The 21,226-nt window shown below is 28.2% G+C and overlaps 1 protein-coding gene across 3 annotated transcripts; it reads right to left on the bottom strand.

The window, feature by feature from the left end:
• Nucleotides 1-2,709: 2,709 nt before the first annotated feature.
• On the bottom strand, nt 2,710-8,605 carry LOC110669392 (fructose-1,6-bisphosphatase, cytosolic). Of its 3 annotated transcripts, none has more exons than XR_009141997.1 (13): nt 8,216-8,605; nt 7,770-7,817; nt 7,487-7,561; nt 7,340-7,401; nt 7,144-7,210; nt 6,896-7,009; nt 6,547-6,633; nt 6,332-6,402; nt 6,193-6,258; nt 5,071-5,157; nt 4,876-4,951; nt 4,452-4,647; nt 2,710-3,021 (listed from the first exon to the last, which is right to left on the bottom strand). XR_009141997.1 is itself a non-coding variant. In XM_021831047.2 (12 exons), exons 1-12 carry the CDS (start codon nt 8,372-8,374, stop codon nt 4,534-4,536), a joined length of 1,026 nt encoding a protein of 341 aa, XP_021686739.2. In that variant the 5' UTR covers nt 8,375-8,604; the 3' UTR covers nt 4,345-4,533. The 3 variants fall into 3 exon arrangements, 1 of the variants encoding a protein (XP_021686739.2); XR_009141996.1 differs by having other exon boundaries at nt 2,710-2,995; XM_021831047.2 differs by lacking the exon at nt 2,710-3,021 and having other exon boundaries at nt 4,345-4,647; nt 8,216-8,604.
• Nucleotides 8,606-21,226: the final 12,621 nt, after the last annotated feature.

Below are 21,226 nucleotides of genomic sequence, written 5' to 3'. Positions count from 1 at the left end.
ATTATATGGATCGAAATCATGCTTGAAGATGTCAAGCTCAATGGCTATGATGCCATTTGAGGAATTGTTTTTTATTATTATTTTTTTTTTACAGATTTAGTGAAACTCAGGTATCATCCACCAATGTTGAGAGGAAGGCTTAGGTTGGGTGTTATTAGGAAAGCTAAGCCCTAAAGGGCATTATTGAAGATAAGAGGAATTTTATGTGCATCAAATAAAAGCTGAATGAGTTTCATGTTGCCGATTAAAATTCAAGTACCACACAGTTATAACCCTTTATGTTTTAGGTTTGCACATGCCTAATAGCGCCAAAAATCCAAATATTTGTAACTCTTGATGTGTTAATCTAAATCCTTCAGTTTTGGATTTATTGATCGAATTTTAAAAATTTTGCTTAAATTTTATTTAATTTTAAAATTGAAATTGGAGAAGTGTGTCCCTTGCTAATATCGATTCACATGTAGCATTTTTTATTATTTATGGGTGATCCCATATGACATATAAGATTAAAAAAATGAACAATAATTAACAAATAAAGGGTAAATTTGTAAGATGAAAAATTACATAAACCCTAAATTAAAAACTTTCTCTGCAAATTAGTTTCTTCTTTGCTTTTTTTTTTTTTTCTTTGCATGTTGAAGTTTTCTATTATTTTTTATGAGTAATCTGGAAGTTCATCATGGGGTAGAGAAAGTGTGGATCTTTATGTTGCTTGGTGTTCCAGTATTTCAAAAACTAGCTAAATTGGTGGGATCCATTCCTGGATTTGAGGTCTTAGGTAGATTCTTGGACTGTGCTTATTATGCAACTTGGCAGGTTCTTTTTTTTTTTTTTTTTTTTTTGCATCTCTGATTTTGGAGTTATGTGCGACCTTTTTCTAAATTTGAATTTCCGCTTATGTGGTCTTGAGTTCTCTAGCCATTAACTTTTCATACTAGGGCACCATTTACGTTTTTACAAGCGACAACCAAGTCGCAGTCATTGGAGAAGCATGTAAATCATTTTGCACATGCATAGAAGATTGGTGATTGAAAGAATACACCTAAGGAATTTGAATATATTATTCTATTTGACGAAGGAAGCAATTTTGCATTGCTCAATTTTCTAGGATGTAATTTACAGCTAATTGATTGTAAAAAGCAGAAGCCTTTTTGAAACTTGGCCAACTTGAAAAGGCATAATATTCAACCATATCAAACATTCCTAAGTTTGAAAATTATCCTCCACAAACAAAGCGTTCTTTATGTAATTTTTCATTTTACAATTTAGTTAATTTGTTAACTATTGTTAATTTTTTTTAATCTTATTTGTCACATGGAATCCACCCATAAAGAATAAAAAATGTCAGGTGTCATGACACATCAGCATGGCCACATTCTCTTCAAATTTAATTTCAATTTTGGATAAAATTTAATCAAATTTTCAAAAATTGGTCAATTGATGCAAAATTAAAAAATTTAGATTAAAATGTCAAAAGTCGCAAAGGTTTAAATTTTTAGCACCTTAATCCTTTTACATATTATAGAATATTTTTAGGTGAATTACCCTAGCTCATTAGGGTTTGCTATTATTTGCAATTGGCCTAATCATAATAAAAATCCAAACTGTTGGGACTTCTGGTAATTTAATTTAATCACTTTAATTTTGACAAAAAAAAAATATAATCCTTCAAAGATCGAAGAATTTTTATCCAATTTCAAAATTTAATTTGGGGAAGTGCATTTCATCCTACCTAGCACGTCATATTATATTTTTTATTGTAAATAAGGGTGTATTTGGTTCACCTGTTAGGTTTAGTTAATAGCTGATAGACACCAAAACAGGTGAATTAGAGTGTTTGATAAATTTTAAAAAATAAAACTGATAGCTGATGAGTAGCTGATATGATAAGTTTAAAAAAATAAAATTTTTTTTAACATTTAAAGGGTTATATTTTTTTGTACTAAAATTGAAACAATTGAATTAAATAGCCAAAAGTTGCAAGATTTGAATTTTTAGTATAATTAGACATTCGTGATTTCATCTCTATATTTTGATAAATACACTAAAAAGTCTATAATTTTTTATTTATTCTATTAAGTAGTCATATCTATTTTAAATGTTTTTTTTTTTTACCGTAAATCAATGTTTAAGAAGTTGTTATAATAAGAGATCATTTTTAGGTCTTATTTGGTTGGAGTAACTCTCCTTCTCCTTGGCCATTATTATTTGACTTCCTAGAAAGTTAAAGTTCTAATTTCTTCACTTCCAATGCAATAACTTACTTTACCTCAACCTAATTAAGTATAGGTCCCAGAAAGCAAACTTTCCGGAAAGAAGGCATGTGAGCCAAACAATGCCACATTCTTATATTGTCCAGAGCTATTGTCTCCCTCCCCTCCTCCAATATATCTCTCCCTCTTCCGCTCTCTTGTTCTCACATGTATCTCTTTCCCTAGTTCCACCTCTCTCCCTTGTCTACTTCTCCTTCTCTCTCCCTAGTTTTGTCTCTCTCACATGTATTTCTCTCCCTCTTTCTTTGAATGTGTGTATATATATATATATTAAAGCTTTACGTGACTTCATAGATTCAGTGGAGAAGAGCTTGAGATTGGTACGACTAAGCAGCATGTATATCTTTGGTTTTCACAAATACCTAATTATTCATTATCACTCTATTTTTCCCATAGACTTCTTCACGAAAACCTATCCTGCAAATTCAAACCCATGTGCAAGAAATAATTTTTATATAAGTTGTCTGAGAAAATTCAATCATCAAAAATTTCCAATTCAAATTTCATTCTTAACAATGGTACTCTCTTTTCCATTATAATCAAACCCACAAAAAAAAGAATCAAAGAATCCAAATCAAACCCACATAAGAGAGAGAAGAAAAGAATATTAACAGTCATTCTTGAAAACCCGTCGTAGCACACACTATGACCCTCTGTTATTATGTTTTTATCTGAATCATCTCCAAACTGAGTTCTTCATCGACGGCACGGACTCCCAAATCCTGAACTTCGAAATTGAATATTAACACTGACCATTCACACAAACTATAACTTAGATAAAAAAAAAAAAAATAGTAGTAATAGCAAGTAACCTGGCATGAAAATAGAAAAGAACAAGGAGGAGAGATTCATTGATCGAGGAGGGGGTTAAGAAATGTGATCTTTTTATAATGAACTAACAATAAAAATCTTTAAATTTAGACGGAGTGATTACTCAATAAATGAATTAAAAGTTATCTTATAGATGAAATGAAAGTTATGAACATTTTAATATAATTGTTAAAATTCAGAAAGAAAGTTGCAAATAATTATAAAACCTATAGACCTCATGCTAATTCACTATTTTTTTTTTAATAAAAAAAGTGATAAATATCATTATTGCCAGAAAAGGATGGGATCCTGACTCGTGAAACATGATTATAGTTAAAGTTGGTTATTATTTTGCATGAATTAGTATACCTGTGAAAGAGGTTACTTAAATGTTTTTCTCAATTTTATAGTACTAGATATAATATTGATTAGTTTAACTATTGAATACAGCTTATAATTGATGGGTATCAAAATAGTTGAATTAAAGTGTTTAATTAAATTAAAAAATACATTGTTAATAGCTTATGGACATCTCCTATCCGCTGCAGTTTGTATTAACTTTAATTATAAAATTATTAAATGAACAGTAATTTAATGTTGAGTTAAGACAATTAGCATGTTATTTTTTACTATTAATTCACTGACAGTCCAATTTAGGACATAATTAACTATTCAAGGCAGCTTCTTGTAATTTAACATTCTAGAAATCATGGAGATGAAAGTGAAAAGAAGTTGCTTTTAGAAGAAGGAATGATTAATAGTATTGATAATGGGTTTGAAGTTTGAACAATTCTTTTGAACATTCTAATGCCCTTCTTCTCCTTCAACTTTCTAACTTTTCTTATGACCATCTCTCATGAGTTCTTTTTTTTTTTTTTAATTTAATTTTGACATTTAAGACTTCACAATCCATTATAATACCATTGAATTAAAATTTATTAATCTCTCCATGAGAACTTTAAGAATTTGCTGTTATATTTCAACATCTAGCTTTTTCACACAATAATCCCTTTCAATGATATGTTAACCCATCATGACAATTTTTTCTTTAAAAAACCCCCATCATGACAATTTTTTCTTTAAAAAAAAGCATGAATTTTTTTTTTCTTTTTAAACTAACTCATTCAAATTGAAGTCTATAGCATTAGCATGATTATAGGGGGGAAAAATAATGGATATAATGGTAAAAAACTTAAAAGAACCTTTTTCTTTTGTCATTGTTGAAAATCATAACCTAGCTTCATGCAACCCTTCAAACCACTTGAACATAATCATGTAAACATTATTCAAAATATATTAACAAAAAATTATTATTCAAAATATATCACCTTACTGAAAGAAACTTTAAGAAAGAGAGTTTCAACCTACCAATATATGATTAGAAGAAGGGTGGTCAAGTAGCCACTGTACAGTTAATAAGGCTATGTAAGCATTATAAGAGAATGATTCTTTATACACTCTGCTTTTCAGCAGCATAGAGTGCTTTGATTTCCTCAACATCATCATAGCTTCCCAGAAATATTGGAGACCGCTGATGTATCTTCTCTGGAACCAAGTCAAGTGCCTGCCAAGATAATAAGTTTAGGTTAGACAAGGGCAGGCAAGGAGTGCAAAATTTTGTTCTGAGTGTAAAAAAGCACTTCAACTCATTATTTTTCTTCCCGATAAAGTGTGAATAAATGGGTCAAAAAAACATGTATAAAACTTCCATTACAATCACAACTTTCTAGAACAAAGAAAGAGATTCAGCTCAGTAACTAGAACAAAGACAGGTAGAGATTCAGCTCAATACCCCTTGCTTGCCGGTAAAAGATTGACCTCCTGCTTGTTCCATCAAAAAAGACATTGGAAAGACTTCATAAAGCACACTGGGGTCACACAAATATAATCAAAATGAGTCTCAAACTGAATCCAAAACATATGCAGGAGAGAATAGGTTAATCAAACTTCTGAGTGAAACTACCATTAAACACATGAGAAAACATACCGCAGTTTCCCATTGGGACTCTTCTTGTCAGCAGGGTACAAAAATATCCCCCCATAAAGTAATGTGCGATGGACATCAGCTACCATACTGTTCGCCCAGACATTGTTATCACAAACTACGAAATTTTAGGTGAACAAAACAAAGCCAGATCATAAACAGAAATGGTCAGTGTGTAATTGGAGAGGGTGAACCACATAGATTCATTTTATTGAGCGTGGTTCACGTTCAATTAACTTTTCCTCATGCTTAACTCTCCAATTCTATCGAGCTAGATCTACGTAGCCCTATATTGAGAGAGGTTAATTTTGTTATGTATGTTTGCTTTTTTTTTTTTAAGTTACACGCTTCCACGGTGTACATCGCAATTTAATAGGTTAAGTTACCAAAATATATGAAGAAAAGATATACGATCTCAGGTTTTCTAGACTTAATATATTGAATGTCTCTGAAGCAGCACCAGTAAACTAGGCAGAATGCCATGACATCCCTCAGCATTTCTATTTGCTACCTTTTGATTGCAAGGTCGAAAGATGGTGGTGGAATGGACTTTGGAAATTACAAAGATCAAGGGAGTGGACTTAAAGTTTCTCAGACAATGAGAAAGAAGTTGAATGAACAAACATCGTTTGATTTGTTTCGGCCAATCTTTATGAAAGTGACAACACGTTTTGCTTTAAAAATGGATTCTGCTAAAAATATAGCATTGTGTTGTGCAATATAAAATTTATTAGAGTGAAAAATATTCATAGAAGATTGTACAAGTTAGAGAAGGCTTGAGACTTGAGAAAAACAACTCAAAGAATTGTAGATGACATTTCAGATTCACTCGAGAAAAATAAAAGGAAAAGGGGGAAAAGGAGAGTTTACACGTAAATTTAAGACTCTGAATCACTGCATAGCACAAAAGGCTTTGAAAGTGGAATCATGGGAAGAAAACATTAAGCCAGGAGTTAAGAGACTGTTTAACCTCCTATATTGTCTCTAGTGGATATTAGGCTGTCCATTTCCATTCAATGATCATGAATGTCAATCAATGATGACAGAAAGGACTAGCTAAGATTTAATTGCAATAATTAATGAACAATTTAAAAACTAGAAACATTGCAGTTGTTATCATGATACCTTCCAATGTATCTTAGAGACTTTGGTGAGGAACCATCCTCAGGGAACTTGCATTTTTCCACGTACCTAAGGCCATATAATGTCAGTAAACTACAGTAAAGAATCAGTAGAAAACTGCATAAATATGAATATTACATACTTAGCAGTTGGACCATCCCAGTTCTTAGCATTTCCTTCATTTACTGAATAAATTTTTCCTTTCTTTGGAATCTATTCAAGAAAGCGAATAGGGAGGGAGGGAAGTGAGCAAATTCTCAATACAAGGCTAGGCATAATAAAAGGTACAAAAATAAATAAAATATAAAATGAAGAAGCGTGATTTCATGCAATTGATCCAACACTCAGAAAACGTACCTTAATATCAGGGTGTGTGAGTATGAACTCCCCAAGGGATGGATCAAGGGTGAAGCCATTAACACCACTTCCAGTGCTCAAAACAAGCTGCAAAATCATTTATTCTTGCATAAGAACATATGAATTGGAAGTCTAGAGCACAGACAAACAAAACCTCAGGAACTACAATTTCCAAAGCTCCATTGCAACAAGTTCCAAACTAAAGACACTTTCTCGGATTAAAAAGAAATGTTGATGGATCTATGCCTATTAGGTACCACCTACCCCAAACCACCAAGATAACATAATAATAATAAAGTAGATAAATTTATAACTTACAAAGACCAAAAAAAACAGGTGATATTTATACCGTGCAAGAGCTTCCATACATGCAGTAGCCAGCTGCTACCATATTTTTCCCAGGTTGCAAAACATCATCTAGAGTTGGTTCATGGCCATGTTTCACCATGTAAATCCCAAAGATCTAGACGAAACAGAAGACATTCAATATATAATTGCAGTTATTCTGGAAAAAACAATCACTTTTTGTAGTGTCAGTAAGTAAAAGATTTCAACTCAAGTACACAATCTATCAATAATTTGAAATGAAGGCCATACCGTTCCAATTGAAACGCCACAGTCAATGTTGGAGGATCCATCCAACGGATCAAAAACAACACAGTACCTGCTCATATATGTAACAGATCCATACCATGTGTGAACTAAAATGTGGTCTATAATATTTTATAAACATAATAATATATAACAGAATAGGCTACGATAACTAGTAAAAAGTGAATGTATGGGCAAATACTTTCCACGCTTTTCAGGCTCCACAAATGTTGCCTCCTCATCTTCTTCAGAGACAAGTATACACTGCCACAAGAATTGAACTGTTAGACAAAGTCACTACTCATAAAGCCAAAATCTATATATCAATAGATTTCATCCCGTTACTCACAGTTCGACCACTGCTTACTAAAGCGTTGATGAATACTTCATTTGAAAGCACATCCAGTTTCTTTTGCTCTTCACCCTTTAGGCAAAACAGGCAAAATAAATAAAAACAAATAAAAATGAAGAACCCTCCTAGTAAGAAAAGGAGCTCCTCTAAATAGCTTCTTCTTTTTCATATATATATATATATATATGAATATCTTTAGTAGACACAGAAAAAGGAAAAATACACATAGCAAGACAAATAAGCATATAAAAGTGGATTTCGGGACCAGTGAAAAACTTGCCTGAACATTTGTCTCCCCAGCAAGCCCAATAAGCTTGGCAAGACCCGCCTGCACAAGTAAAATATTGGAGATAATTAATGCATATAAGACTGCAATAAAGACAAGAAGATGAATTTAGTCTACAGCATTTCAAACATTATAAAAAGCTTTCATTTCCCTCTTCTTCTCCCCCCACACGCCCGTCCTTCATTCTTTTGTATATTCAATTCAGCCGCACAAAACTTAGACTTAGAAACAAGCAAGTCACACAAAAAAGTTCGTCTTGGAATTATATATGAACTTTCACATTCCACACCACTAATTGTATACTATGTCTATAATCCATCTCCAAGAACACATTTCACAAGGCTGTGACCAAGAAACCAAAAAGAAATGAACCAACTAAAAATTATTAATTAGAAAACAAAAGAAACAACCATTAGCAGCAAGAAGAGATAGAAAGAGACCTTGTTAACAGCAGAGCAAACGAATTTGCAGCCAAGAACAATATGATTGAGCAAAATACTGAAATCCCCACGCGAATCCGGGTGCTTTGATTGCTCATTCAATACATACCTCGTTATGGTCATCAAATCAGTCCGGTGGGCATCTGCTGCGTAATCCATCTCTCCCTGTCCCTCAGTGTGTGTCTCTCTCTTTCACCCCACAAAACAACTATACAAGAATACCATAAAAAATTTAAGCTTTACGAAATGTGATTATCAGAGCATAAACATGAGCTATAAAGGATTCGCAGAGGTAAGCAAATTGCTGAGTTCGAGGAGTGAGTGCTGGCAGTGGATATATACGAAAGCGATAAGGAGTAGAGCTCTCGCGTGTGGGAGGTACAGTAGATTGTGGGGACGAGGCTATCTGGTACAAATGGAAGTTTCGCAGGACACGTGGCGCGAAGGAATGAGGGAGTGAGGTGTGTGGCTGTCACTACGGATAATGCCTTTCGTCGTCCTCTCTCTCTCTGTCTGGCTCGTTAGTATGAATTTTTTGTCTCCGTGCGTTTTGAAGATTACGATTTATGAGGTGGCGGCGGACTGCGAGGTTCGTAAAATTTAATAAATACTATATTTAATTATTTATACCATTAAAATTTATTAATTAATATGAAAAATTACAATTTACAATTTATTATTTATTAAATATAATTTGTATTTTTTTTTATAAAAAATAATTTATACCTACTTAAGACAATTATTAAAATTATAATAGATTTTACTAGGAATTACTTAATTTTATTAATTATTTTATTTTAATTATTAAATTTTTTATTTATTTTAATAAAATCATTATTTCTTTTCACTTTTTTACTAATAATTTCATAAATTAAAATTTGATAAAATCTTCCATAAAACTTTTATGTTGAATGTCATATGCAATTTTAAATAATAAAAAAATTATATTTTTGATAGGTCAAATTAATTTTTTTATTTTTTAATTTAAAAATAAATATAATAAATAGTATTAAAAACCTTCCTTTTTCTTTAATTTTTTAATATGACTTGATAATGATAAATTTTTTATGATTTAAAGATACTTAAAATACATTATCTAAAAGATTTATTAAAAATTTCATTAAATTTTAATATGAGTGAACGAGCAATTTTATTAAAATAAATTAAAATAAAATAATTAACGAAATTAACTAACCGGAGAAATTTATCCTTATAATTATAATTTTCGTGCCAATGAATGCATTAAATGTATCGTGCGAATTTGAATCCATTAATTGTGATAAAAAAAAATCCATTAAAAATTAATATTTATATATTCTTTTTTTTTGGACAAAATTTATATTTTTTTCTTTTTTATTATTAAATAAATAGTTGAGTTGCGTCTGAATTTTTTCACTAAATTACAGGCATTACTATTTCTTTTTTCCTAAATTCAGGCATTAATAATTTGCTGAGTGGAATTTTGTCTGAATTTAGTTGAAAATCTTATCATTTTTGTCTTTCTTCTCATTCAAGTAACGAATATGCCTTTTCTCCATTATGCCTTTGCTCCATTGATAGTGCACTATAGAGTACAAATGGAGGAATGGAGATTTCTTTTTCATCCAGGAATTCATATATAATATTATTTAATATTATAATTGAGTTTATCCTGATGATAATAACTTAAAATAATTCCCACTAAAGAAAAAAACTTAATTATCTCTTTAATTATATCATTTAATGTTGACATATAATGACATATTTTATTTGTTTGTAAATTGTTATATTTGACATACAAAATTAAATAAAAATACTACATAATATCATATAATTATTAAATTGCATGGCAATAATTATCATATTCGTATTTTTAATAATTTTGATTAAATGTAATTTAAAATGCCGTATAATAATACAAAAAGAGAGAGTAAACCTAACATGAAATATAACAATATTAATTAAAATCAGTTAAAAGAAAACAATGTTAATAAATTATTAAAAAAATAAAAATATTAATATAATAACATTAAAGAATGTAATTTAGCTATTAATTATCAAGCCAAACTCTTGAGGCAGTAGAGTGCTTAGCTTATTTCAGATATAGATAATAGATATAGATTCCATACTCAAGTTGTGATTTCCTATGCTATAATATGATATGAAAAACCATACTACGAGTTGAAACCTTGGCTTGAATGAATTGGTGTCTTGACATGATCAATTTGCCTCTATTATTTACGAACATTAAATGTAATATCGTTGCAGTTCAATGGAGCTTTCCATTGATCAAACAACAAATAAAAAATATCAAAGTTGCGGCAACATGACTCTCAAATTGGACATTTATATATATAGACACGGTATAATAAAAGTGAGTTCTCAAATGATCACGACTTAATTATTATCATTACAACGTCTCTCTCTCTCTAGTTATATAGAGAGAAAATGCTCTCAAGTCTCCCATTTTCTCATTTGTTTCTTCGTCTTAGTCGAACATTGATTCTGGGGGCCCTCTCTTGCCCTACACAGGAGAGGGTGTTACCTTTTCTCCGACTGGGTTAAGCACCCTCCTCCCACCTCCCCAATTGTTTGGAGTGTTTATAGTCTGGTTTTGATTCTTTTGTTTAGCAGATCAGGGCTCTTCATGTGATGGAGCCAAGAATTTAGTCCACGGAGTCTAATTAAAATATATTATTTATTAAATAAATAAAAATTAATAACAAAATTTTTCACAAGAGTTAATATGTTAAGAGTTAATATGTTGTTACAATTAATCTATAATAATAAAATTAAATACCTTAATTTTTTTTTAACAAAATTACCTTGTTAAAAATTAAATAAAACTATTGCTAATTCAAAAATATAATAAATGTGTTATATTATAAATTATTACGATGGCCTAAAATTGAAAAGTTTATCTAATATATCTGAAATTTATTTTTTTTCACAATAATAATGAAAAGCAAATTTAATTAAAAAAATATAAAAAGTTATTTTAACCATCATAAATTTAGATATGTTTTATCACACTCACACACACATATATATAATTTTAAAAGTGAGAAATTATCTTATTTGTTCTTGAGAATACAACAATTAAGTTATTGGTTTCATCAAAATGATAAAAATTTAATTAATTCAATTGAAATTGAGAGGGAAATAGGAATGTATTATTTGAGGGAAATGAATAAATACTAATAAGAAATAAATAAAATTTTTATAAAATATAGGAAATAAAATAAAAATATAAATATTAAGATATCAAAATTAAACTATGAATGGAATTTATACAAAGATAAAAATATTAGAGGGATTGTTTAAAAAAAATACTAAAATTTTAATTTTAAAAATTGTAGAGGGTAAATAGTAATTTTTTTTGAAAAAAATACATTAAATTTATGGGTAATTTTTTAATTTTAAAAACTTGTGGAGGGGGCCCTCTTATCTCCAAGTAATTCTGCCCTTCAATTAAAACCTGCTTTGACGATATAGTATAAATTATTTTGTTGATGGATTATAAAGTGAAAAACTAATTTATTTGATTTTGAAAATATTTGGATTGAATTGTATACTTCATCAAAATATTAAGTACTAAAGTGTAAATTATTATACAAAATATTTATTTTTAAAAAATTATCACTATACCCCTAAAAATTTTTAAAATTTTAAGGGGGCCCAATGCCCCCCCTTGGCCCTACTCTCCCTCCGTCCATGCTTCATGGTGAGGGTAGCTTTGGAGTAGATCTTCATCATGGAAGTTGTGAATTGAAGCTTAGCTTGGCCTTGCGATTTCCTGATCCTATTTCTGTTCTCTGCTCAGTGGATAGCCTTCGCTTTTGGGAGATGCTTCATTGGTAGGCTTCACCAGGATCTGATGAGCCGACATTTAAATTAGTTGTTGCCGACTCTCCATGGCTAATTGAGAATGAAATGCTATGAACCCTACTTATCTCTCTTCATGGCTAATTATTAATTATTTTTTTACCTCCTTAATAATTATTAATTTAAAATTTATAAGAGTAACATTCACCCTTTAATTTTTTAACTTTGTGCCGCATATTCCCCTTCTTTTTCTTAATGGTTACATGAAGCTATTATTTTTCTTAACCATATAAATTAATTAAAAGTTAGCCTCTAATCCTTTATTAATCTAAGTGCTGTAAGATTGTTGATATAATGGCATGCATAAAGGTGGCAAGTAAATATTATTTTTATTTTTAAAAGAGGATTTTATTTTATTTATTATATTTTAATCAACAGAGGAAAGTTAAACTTCTGAATTTGCTTTAGTTATTGGTGTTTTAAATGCTATTGATTTAACATTGCATTGATGCTTACTTTATGTTCTTTTCCCTTTTGTTCAAAACATTCTGCTATCATCTGTGATTCTCCAGGTGTGTTTTCCTTTTTCACACCTGGTTTTTTAATATTATTTATACATGAAGTTTTTGCAGAACATATCATACTGTTATTATTCCCTTTTGCTGTTTTTTAAAGATTGTAAATTTTCTGGTCACTTAAGATGATTTTCAATCTTAAAGCAAAGCAAATGTTCAGTTTTGGTATTTAGAATTCTTCGGAGGAGATAACTGAGAAGTTCATTGCTGGAATCTTCAACAGTTTTATGTCCATGCCTTTGAATATCCCTGGCACAGCATATCATAAATGTTTGAAGGTAATCTAGACAAGTCTTGAATCTTGAAATTTGTTCTCAGTAATTTTCCAGAATCAACAATCACATGTATTGTCATTCAATCAAGACCGAGAGGCATTGTTGAAAATGTTGAAAGATACACTCAAGGAGATACTCATTTCACTAGAGACGCGTCAAGGAGATTTTCTTGATCAAGCCATTGATGATATGGAATCAGAAATGTTCTTGACAGAGACTCACTCAATTACTGACTTGGTACTTTCAGGCCATTTGTTTTGTTCTTAGGACACCTATTCCAACTATTAATCATCTGCGCATATAGTTGCCTGATCATGATTCATCAAGAGTGCAATACACTTATCATTTTGGTACTCCTAAGGTTCTAAATAAATTCACATCTTGCAGGAATGAGAAGAGCCTATTGATTACTTGCAGTGTTGAGCCCGACATACAACATTTATCTCTTGATAGAAGAAGATTCCCGAGCAGCTTAGATTGAGCTAGGCCTCGAGATCTCAAGAGCCTACCACTAGCCAATTTTCAATCATCACTCCAGGAGATTACTGTCATTGCAACAGAACCTGTTTTCATACCCACTGATGCTGCAAGTGAAATAAGTGAAAAAAGTTGAACTTAGAAATATAGATCCAATAAAAGGTGAGTATGCATATAGTATTGTTCCTAATGTGCTGCAACTTGCATATCTACAATCAATTTTTTTTACTGCAGATCTCAATCAAGTTAAGTGCTTTAAGGATAAAGAAGGAAAAGTGTTGGTGAAAGATGAGGACATTTAAAAAAAAAATTATCTTGATGATCTCTTTAATAATAGTCAAAATGGTAATAACGTGAATATAGATTACAGAGCAATAAAAAAGAATGTGAATTATACTAGAAGTATTAGATTTTTAGAAGTAAAGGAAGTACTTAAGAGAATGAAAGTGGGTAAAGCCTGTGGATCCGATGGAATACCAATTGACGTGTGAAAGTGTTTGGGAGAAATGGGAGTGGCATGGTTAACTAAATTGTTTAATAAAATTCTAAACTCAAAGAAAATGCCTGATGAATAGAGGATGAGTATTTTAGTACCTATTTTTAAAAATAAGGGAGATATACAGAGTTGCTCAAACTATAGGGGAATTAAACTCATGAGCCATACTATGAAGTTGTGGGAGAGAGTTGTGGAACATCGACTTCATCATGATACTTCTATCTCTCCCAATCAATTTAGCTTCATGTCTGATCGTTCAACTATAAAAGCGATCTTTCTCATTAAAAGTTTGATGGAGAAATATATAGATGGGAAAAAAGATCTACACATGATTTTTATTAATTTGGAAAAAGCTTATGATGGTGTTCCGAGATATGTCTTATGGAGAGTGTTGGAATAAAAGAGGGTATCTATTAGGCATATACAAGTGTTGAAAGATATGTATGAAGGAGCAACTACTATTATGCGCACAGTGGGAAGGGACACAAGAGATTTTTCTATCTCAGTTGGATTACACCAAAGTTCAGCTATAAGCCTTTACCTTTTTACATTAGTTTTAGATGAATTAATGAAATATATACAATAGAGTATTCCTTCGTGCATAATGTTTGCAGATGATATAGTTCTGATAGATGAGACGCGAAAAGGAGTTAATAGAAAGTTAGAGCTTTGGAAAAATACTCTAAAGTCAAAGGAACTTAAGTTAAGTAGAACAAAGACATAATGCATGCATTGCAAGTTCAGTGAAGGCCAAATTGGTGATAGAGAATGAGTTAGTTTGGATAGAGTGGTACTATCCCAAAGTAATCACTTTAAATATCTTAGCTCAGTTCTTTAAGTAGATAGGGGATGCGAGGAGGATATTAGTCTTAGGATTAAAGCCGGATGGTTGAAGTGAAGACGTGCTACGGGATCGCAAGATTCCCAATAAGTTGAAAGGAAAATTTTACCGTACAGCCATACGACTAGCCATGTTATATGGTAGTGAGTGTTAGGAACTGAATGAGTCGTATGTGTCTAAGTTAAGAGTTGCGAATATGAGAATGTTAAGGTGGATGAGTGGTCCTACTATACTAGATAAAGTCCGTAATGAGAGTATTAGAGAAAAAGTAGGAGTTGTGCCAATTACGGATAAGTTGAGAGAAGGGAGATTGAGGTGGTTTGGTCATGTGAAGCGTAGAGATACGGAGGCTCCAGTTAGAAAAGTATAACACATTAGGTTAGAGGATTGAAAAAAAAAAAAGAAGGAGTAGGCCTAAATTGATTTGGAGGATAATAGTATAAAATGACCTAAAAACATTACATATAGCCAAAATCGTTTAGAGTGGAAAAAAATAATTCATATAGCTGACCCCAAATTTTTAGGATAAATGATTTGTTGAGATAAATGCTTTGCACTGCATACTGAGCAATGGATAGATATGATGAAAAATCTCTTCAAAATATTAGATTGATCAAATTCCATTAAAAGTGCTAATTAATTGTTATTGCTAGGTTTTAGTGCTTGAAATGCAGTGAAGTTCAAGTCCCATTTGTATGCTTTTACCATGCTGCCTCTTCAATAAATTAATGGATGATGGAAATGGAAAATGAGAAAAAAAAAAAAAAGAGTAAATGACCATAAAATCAAAGTTAAAAATAAATATATTATACATTTATATATTTGAATTTTTTTTCTCACCTTATCATATAATAAAGCAAAAATGACTGGATTTCATCTTTTTTTAGTTTATAATATTCCCTATATATTTTTAATATTTTTATTAATTTTATCAAATTAAATTAATTAAATCATAAGTCACACCCAAATCTAGATTCGACTAAGGCTCAGTTCAAATTCTGCTCAATAGTTTAACAGCTTGAATTTGAATGGAATCGATTATACAAAAGTTAGTTTTTATGTCCCTAACCTTGAATCGATACTGAATTGAAGCTTGTGTTTAGAAGGTGCTACATGTGTTACAACTCGATTCCATGGCTAAGATTGATCACAAAATTTTTGAAATTCGTAGTTAACCTACTGTTCCTAAATTTATCATCATAACCATCGTACCTAACCCATTTAATGCCAATACTTATTATTAATTTAATTTATATATTAATATATATTAATATTTTTAAAAATAAAATAAATAAATTAACACAATAAAAATTATTTAAAAAATAGTACCACAATAATTTAAATCCTTTCGGGGGAGAGGGAGGTTGCCCTTTTCGAACTAATTTTATTTTTTTAATAATAAAATAATTTTATATTATATTTAAATCTTTTCGCATCAAATATTAATTTACATGAAATATTAAAACATAGTAATAATAATAATAATAATAATAATAATAATAATAATAATAATAATAATAATATCAACTAAATTCTTCCACATCAAAATATTAATTCACATAAATTATTTAAACAATAGTATAATAACAAATCTATTATATATACATCGTACAATTTTTAATTAACGCAACATCCTATATAAATACTTTAATTAAATTTATTATTTACATATGATAATTTTCCATAATAATAGCAAAATAGTAAATAATAATAAAATTCTAAATTAAACTAAGTATTGGTTTCATCATATATTTTAAATAGTAAATTATAAGTAAGGTATTGTAATTAAAACTAAGTAAATGAATATTTTATATTATTAAATTTTCAATTTCCAAATAGTCATAAAATAATATTAAAATAAATATTTTATGTTTTAAAAATTTCAAGTTGTTACAACACTGATCAAATTGTTTGAAATCATAATAAAAACCATTGAAAATAAAAATTGAACTAGACTAGAATCGATTAGGAATTGAAATGCATTAGAATTATAACTAATAAATTCAATTCAGTTCATCTTTGGCCACGCCTTAAATTGCCAATTTCGACTCAAAATTAGCCCCAACTAAACTGATTACCAGACCTATCCAAATCAACTCAAAATTATTTAGGACTTGTTTAATTTAAATGGTCCATTTTATAGAATCACTAGTAAATAATTAGTTTGTGTATGTAAGTTACTTCCTATAAAGTTCAAAAAATAAGAGTAATAATTTCATGAAAAAAGTAGGTATGTAGTCAACCAAACAAGTAAAATTTTAACACTTGCTTGAAATTAAAGTTCAAACTCAACTACCTACCGAATAAGCCTTTAATAGTTGCAAAGAAAATCGAACAAGTTCAAACATATCAAAATGTATGCAAATTTAAACTTAACTCAAATGTTTAATTTTTATTATTTTTTCATTTATTTTATAAGCACTTCCCTCCACTTTATCCCAACCAAATTCCCTCCTCCTTTTCCAATCATATATATATATATATATATATATATATATATATATATATATATATATATATATATATGTAAACAATTTAAAAGTAAATTTAGCTCATCACATTTTTTATAAAATAATTCAATCACAATATTCCATATTATCTATAATTATTTACAACTGTATAAATATGGAAGTATTATTATAAATTAAATCAAATGTTTATCCTTTATTATATTAACCTAAAATTATTTAATTAGTTTAGTTAATAAATGACGTGATAGACTAAATCTACTTAAAATTTGTATAAAGATATAAGATAATATATTTTTTTTTGTTAAATGTTTAATTTTACCTGTATACTTGGTAGGGATGATTAATTTAGTCGATTTTTAATTTTTTGTCCAAATTAACCCAACCTAAAAGTCAATAAGCTAAAGTTCTTTATTTTTTTGGCTAAATTTAGCTTAAATTGAAATTTTTAAAGATAATATCATTTTTTTTGTTAAATGCTAAATTTCACCTGTATACTTGTTGAGATGATCAATTTAGCCAATTTTTAATTTTTTTGTCCAAATTAACTTTACCTAAAAATCAATAAGGTCAATTTCTTTATTTTTGAGCTAAATTGATATTAAATTGAAATTTCTAAGCTAATTTGAATAAAAAAATTTAGTTAAATTGAACATTTCTAATAAATATATGATGAAATTAAACATTATTCCATTATTTTTATGGGCAAAAGTCTTATCTAAGAGTTGATTATATACGTTTACTTTAAATTTTCAATCAATTAGATATAAATAAAAATTATATAAATGATAATTTTATTTTAAATCATATTAAACAAATTATTTATATATATATATATATATATATATATATATATATATATATATATATATATATATATATTCTTATGAATGCCTTTAAGACATTGTTTTAAAAATAATTACTAGATTTTATTATTTTAGCCACTTATATGTTGTTATAAAATCTAATTACCATAATAATATTTCACACAATGATTAAAAAATTATAATTAAATGCAAATTATTTGTAATAAAAATATTGTCATAATTAGTAAAATGCAATGATGATGAGAATAGATAAACTTTAATAAATACTTCAAAATCAATGCTGTATAATACTTATTAGAAGAGAAAAAAAAATATAATATATGTATTATCTATTGAGACAAATCTAATTAATCTCATGAACTAAATCATCCATGAAGCAAAGTGGATGGTCCAGGACATTGCTCCCATCCTAATTCCTGTTTGGATTGAGTATAACATGATTTATTAATGTATTATATTATATAGCATTGTATTGTATGGTATAATTTTTATTATTAATATATTTAAAAAGATTGTATCTTTTCTCTTGTTTGGTTAGATAGTATGGTATATTAAAATAAATATAAATATTACTAAAACATCATTTATTACTATTTTAAATATATAATTAATTTAAAAATATTTATTTAAATAAATTATTAATTTATAAATAATGTTATTATAATAATTAAAGATGCATTTTATTTTTTTTAATTAATTACTAAATATGCCTTATAAATATATAGCATTAAAACTATATAATAATAATTTGATATATTGTGTAGAGATGAAATGGAAACCAAAAATTCTAAATCATGTCAAACCATCAATTTGGTGGTTTGAAAAGCGATGGTAAAATAACAGCTTCCTATGAAAAAAAAAAAAAAAAATTTCCTAATTATCACTTTTTACAAATAATCTTCTCAAACATGTAGAGTAATCATACCATATAATATGAAACCATATCAACCATAATCTAAACATAGTGTTAAAGTTAAGCCAAGCTCAACATTAATATATTTCTATTTTCTTAGTCATTTACATAAAAAGACAAGTGTTTGAGATTATTGACACAAATACAAAGTTTTGTGCCTTCTAGAAAAATTATTAAATAAACTAAGAGTATTAAAAATAATGCTCTTTTAGACATAAATATTTAACTTTTTCTCATTTATAAAATGTGAGACCATGTTTTTTTCATTGAGGGATCACATGCTTCAGAACAGGTAACGAATGGAGCGTTAACGTAACATTTAGATTTAAGTGTCATTTGTCATAATTTGAATATTTTAAAAATTTGTTTGTTAGTTGATTTTTTTTAAATATAGGTAATTAATTTTTCAATATAGTTAGGCCAATAAAAAAATAATGTCTTAAATTATTAGAATATTTGCCGACTAAATTTTTATTTAATTGGCCAATAAAAAATATCAATCAATGATTGACGTAGCATTTAAATATAGGGTCGATGATCTATGCAACATTTAAACATATAATCTTCGGTAATTCACTAATTATTTAATTTTTTTTAAAATCACATATGAATATTTTTATTGCTTACAAGGAATTTTAAAAATATGGCCAATAATTTTTTTAATTTAATTTGGCCAATAAAAAATATAATTTTAAATTATAAAAATATAACCTCATTAAATTTGTATTTAATTTAACCATAAAAAAGTAAATTTTTTAAAATTTTATTAGAAATATTTTTTTTATGCCAAATTTAATAGTCTATTAATGACATACCCATATTTAACTACCTCAAATCAAAATATAAAATATTAGGTGGAGTAATTGGTCCCTTTTAGCCCCAAAGTCAGGTAATATTGGTGTCTTGTGTATTTTAAGCCCTTTTAAAATTACATTTTTTATTAATTAAAATGAAATTTACAAAATATGTCCACTAATATTTTAATTTAATTAGATTAATAAAAAATTATTTTTTTAAATTATTATAATATAATTTTTTTTAATTAGACCAATTAAAAAATTAAACCTTTTAAATTTTTGTTAGAAATTATTTAGAAAAAACTTGAGAATCTATTAAATACATATCCATAATTAAATTATTTTAAATTAAAAATTAAAAATTTAGGAGGACAGCTGACCTCAGGCTCCATGAGTTTATCATTGCTCCAAGAACACTTAATAATATATCAACTTTTGTGGTTTACTTTCATTTGTTTGGCATGCTGAGGCGACTAGCTGTTTTATCATCTTTAAAAAATGCTTAATTTCTAGTTAAAGCCTTTTAATTTTTTAATTATTATCGATGTTAATATTTATGACCATAATTAATGAAAATAATTAAAAATCATGTATTTTTTTTTATCTTTTCTTGTCACATATAATTGAAAAAATCGTAAAATAAGATATCAAAATTTCATATTTTGTAGTATGTAAAATTTTACAGATGTTTTTAGCAAATAAAAAAAAATCAAAATTGTTTAATATATTTTTTATAATTAAATATATTGTTTTGAACACAATTTCAATGCTATAATTTTTTTCCCTAAAATTGCATTTTTATTTAATGATAATATATTTTCATTATCAATGTGGTTATGTAATGATATTGTTTGTGTCTCAATCTTAAAATTCACAACCCAATTTCTTATTCAACTAACAAATGAGTTTGGACTTGGCGGTTGACAAAATAACTAACACTTTGTTCTCAATATGTAGACATCAACTTGCTCAATCATCATCATTAATCATCAAAAAGCTAAAAACTAACTTCAAATTGAAAATTCAACGGATGTTGACCTACTCTTACATGTACAACCCTACACCTGAAAATACACTATTTTTTCTCAACTTTTAAATATGAATAATAATATGTTAGGTATTTTTAGATACTTGTTCGATATAACCTTATTAAAATAGGTTCAAATAGTATGTAATTAAATTAGTATATATTTATGATTATAGAAATATGAAATCTCCTCCCAATTAAGAAATGAAAAAGATGAGATTTCCATCAAGTGAAACAAAAAAAGGGTGTTTGAAAATTTTTTTGATAGGGATTATGTGAATTTCAAGATGGTATTCAAATTGAGAATAGAGAGTGAGTAGATTACATTAAACTCATGAAATTTAGGGGAATTTTATTATTATATATGTAATGAATTGCTTGTTGGCGAGCGCGAACACGTAAACATAGACGCTATGATGGTTTAGATTTTTTTTTATTATTATATTATATATATATTATAAAATTATAAATATATAAAATAAGTAAAAAATTAAATTAATAAAAGTGAGAT

Source organism: Hevea brasiliensis, chromosome 12 (genome assembly GCF_030052815.1).
Source record: "Hevea brasiliensis isolate MT/VB/25A 57/8 chromosome 12, ASM3005281v1, whole genome shotgun sequence".
NCBI lineage: Eukaryota > Viridiplantae > Streptophyta > Magnoliopsida > Malpighiales > Euphorbiaceae > Hevea > Hevea brasiliensis.
This window is presented reverse-complemented; position numbering and strand designations above follow the sequence as displayed.

What these genes read in the sequence shown, in the direction of transcription:
- LOC110669392 (XM_021831047.2), bottom strand. Translation starts at nt 8,374, where the DNA reads ATGGATTACGCAGCAGATGCCCACCGGACTGATTTGATGACCATAACG. An exon ending in TTTGCTCTGCTGTTAACAAG is followed by an intron (nt 7,818 to 8,215) that starts GTCTCTTTCTAT and finishes TTACTTGTGCAG; the next exon opens with GCGGGTCTTGCCAAGCTTAT. An exon ending in TGTATGGAAGCTCTTGCACG is followed by an intron (nt 6,634 to 6,895) that starts GTATAAATATCA and finishes ATGATTTTGCAG; the next exon opens with CTTGTTTTGAGCACTGGAAG.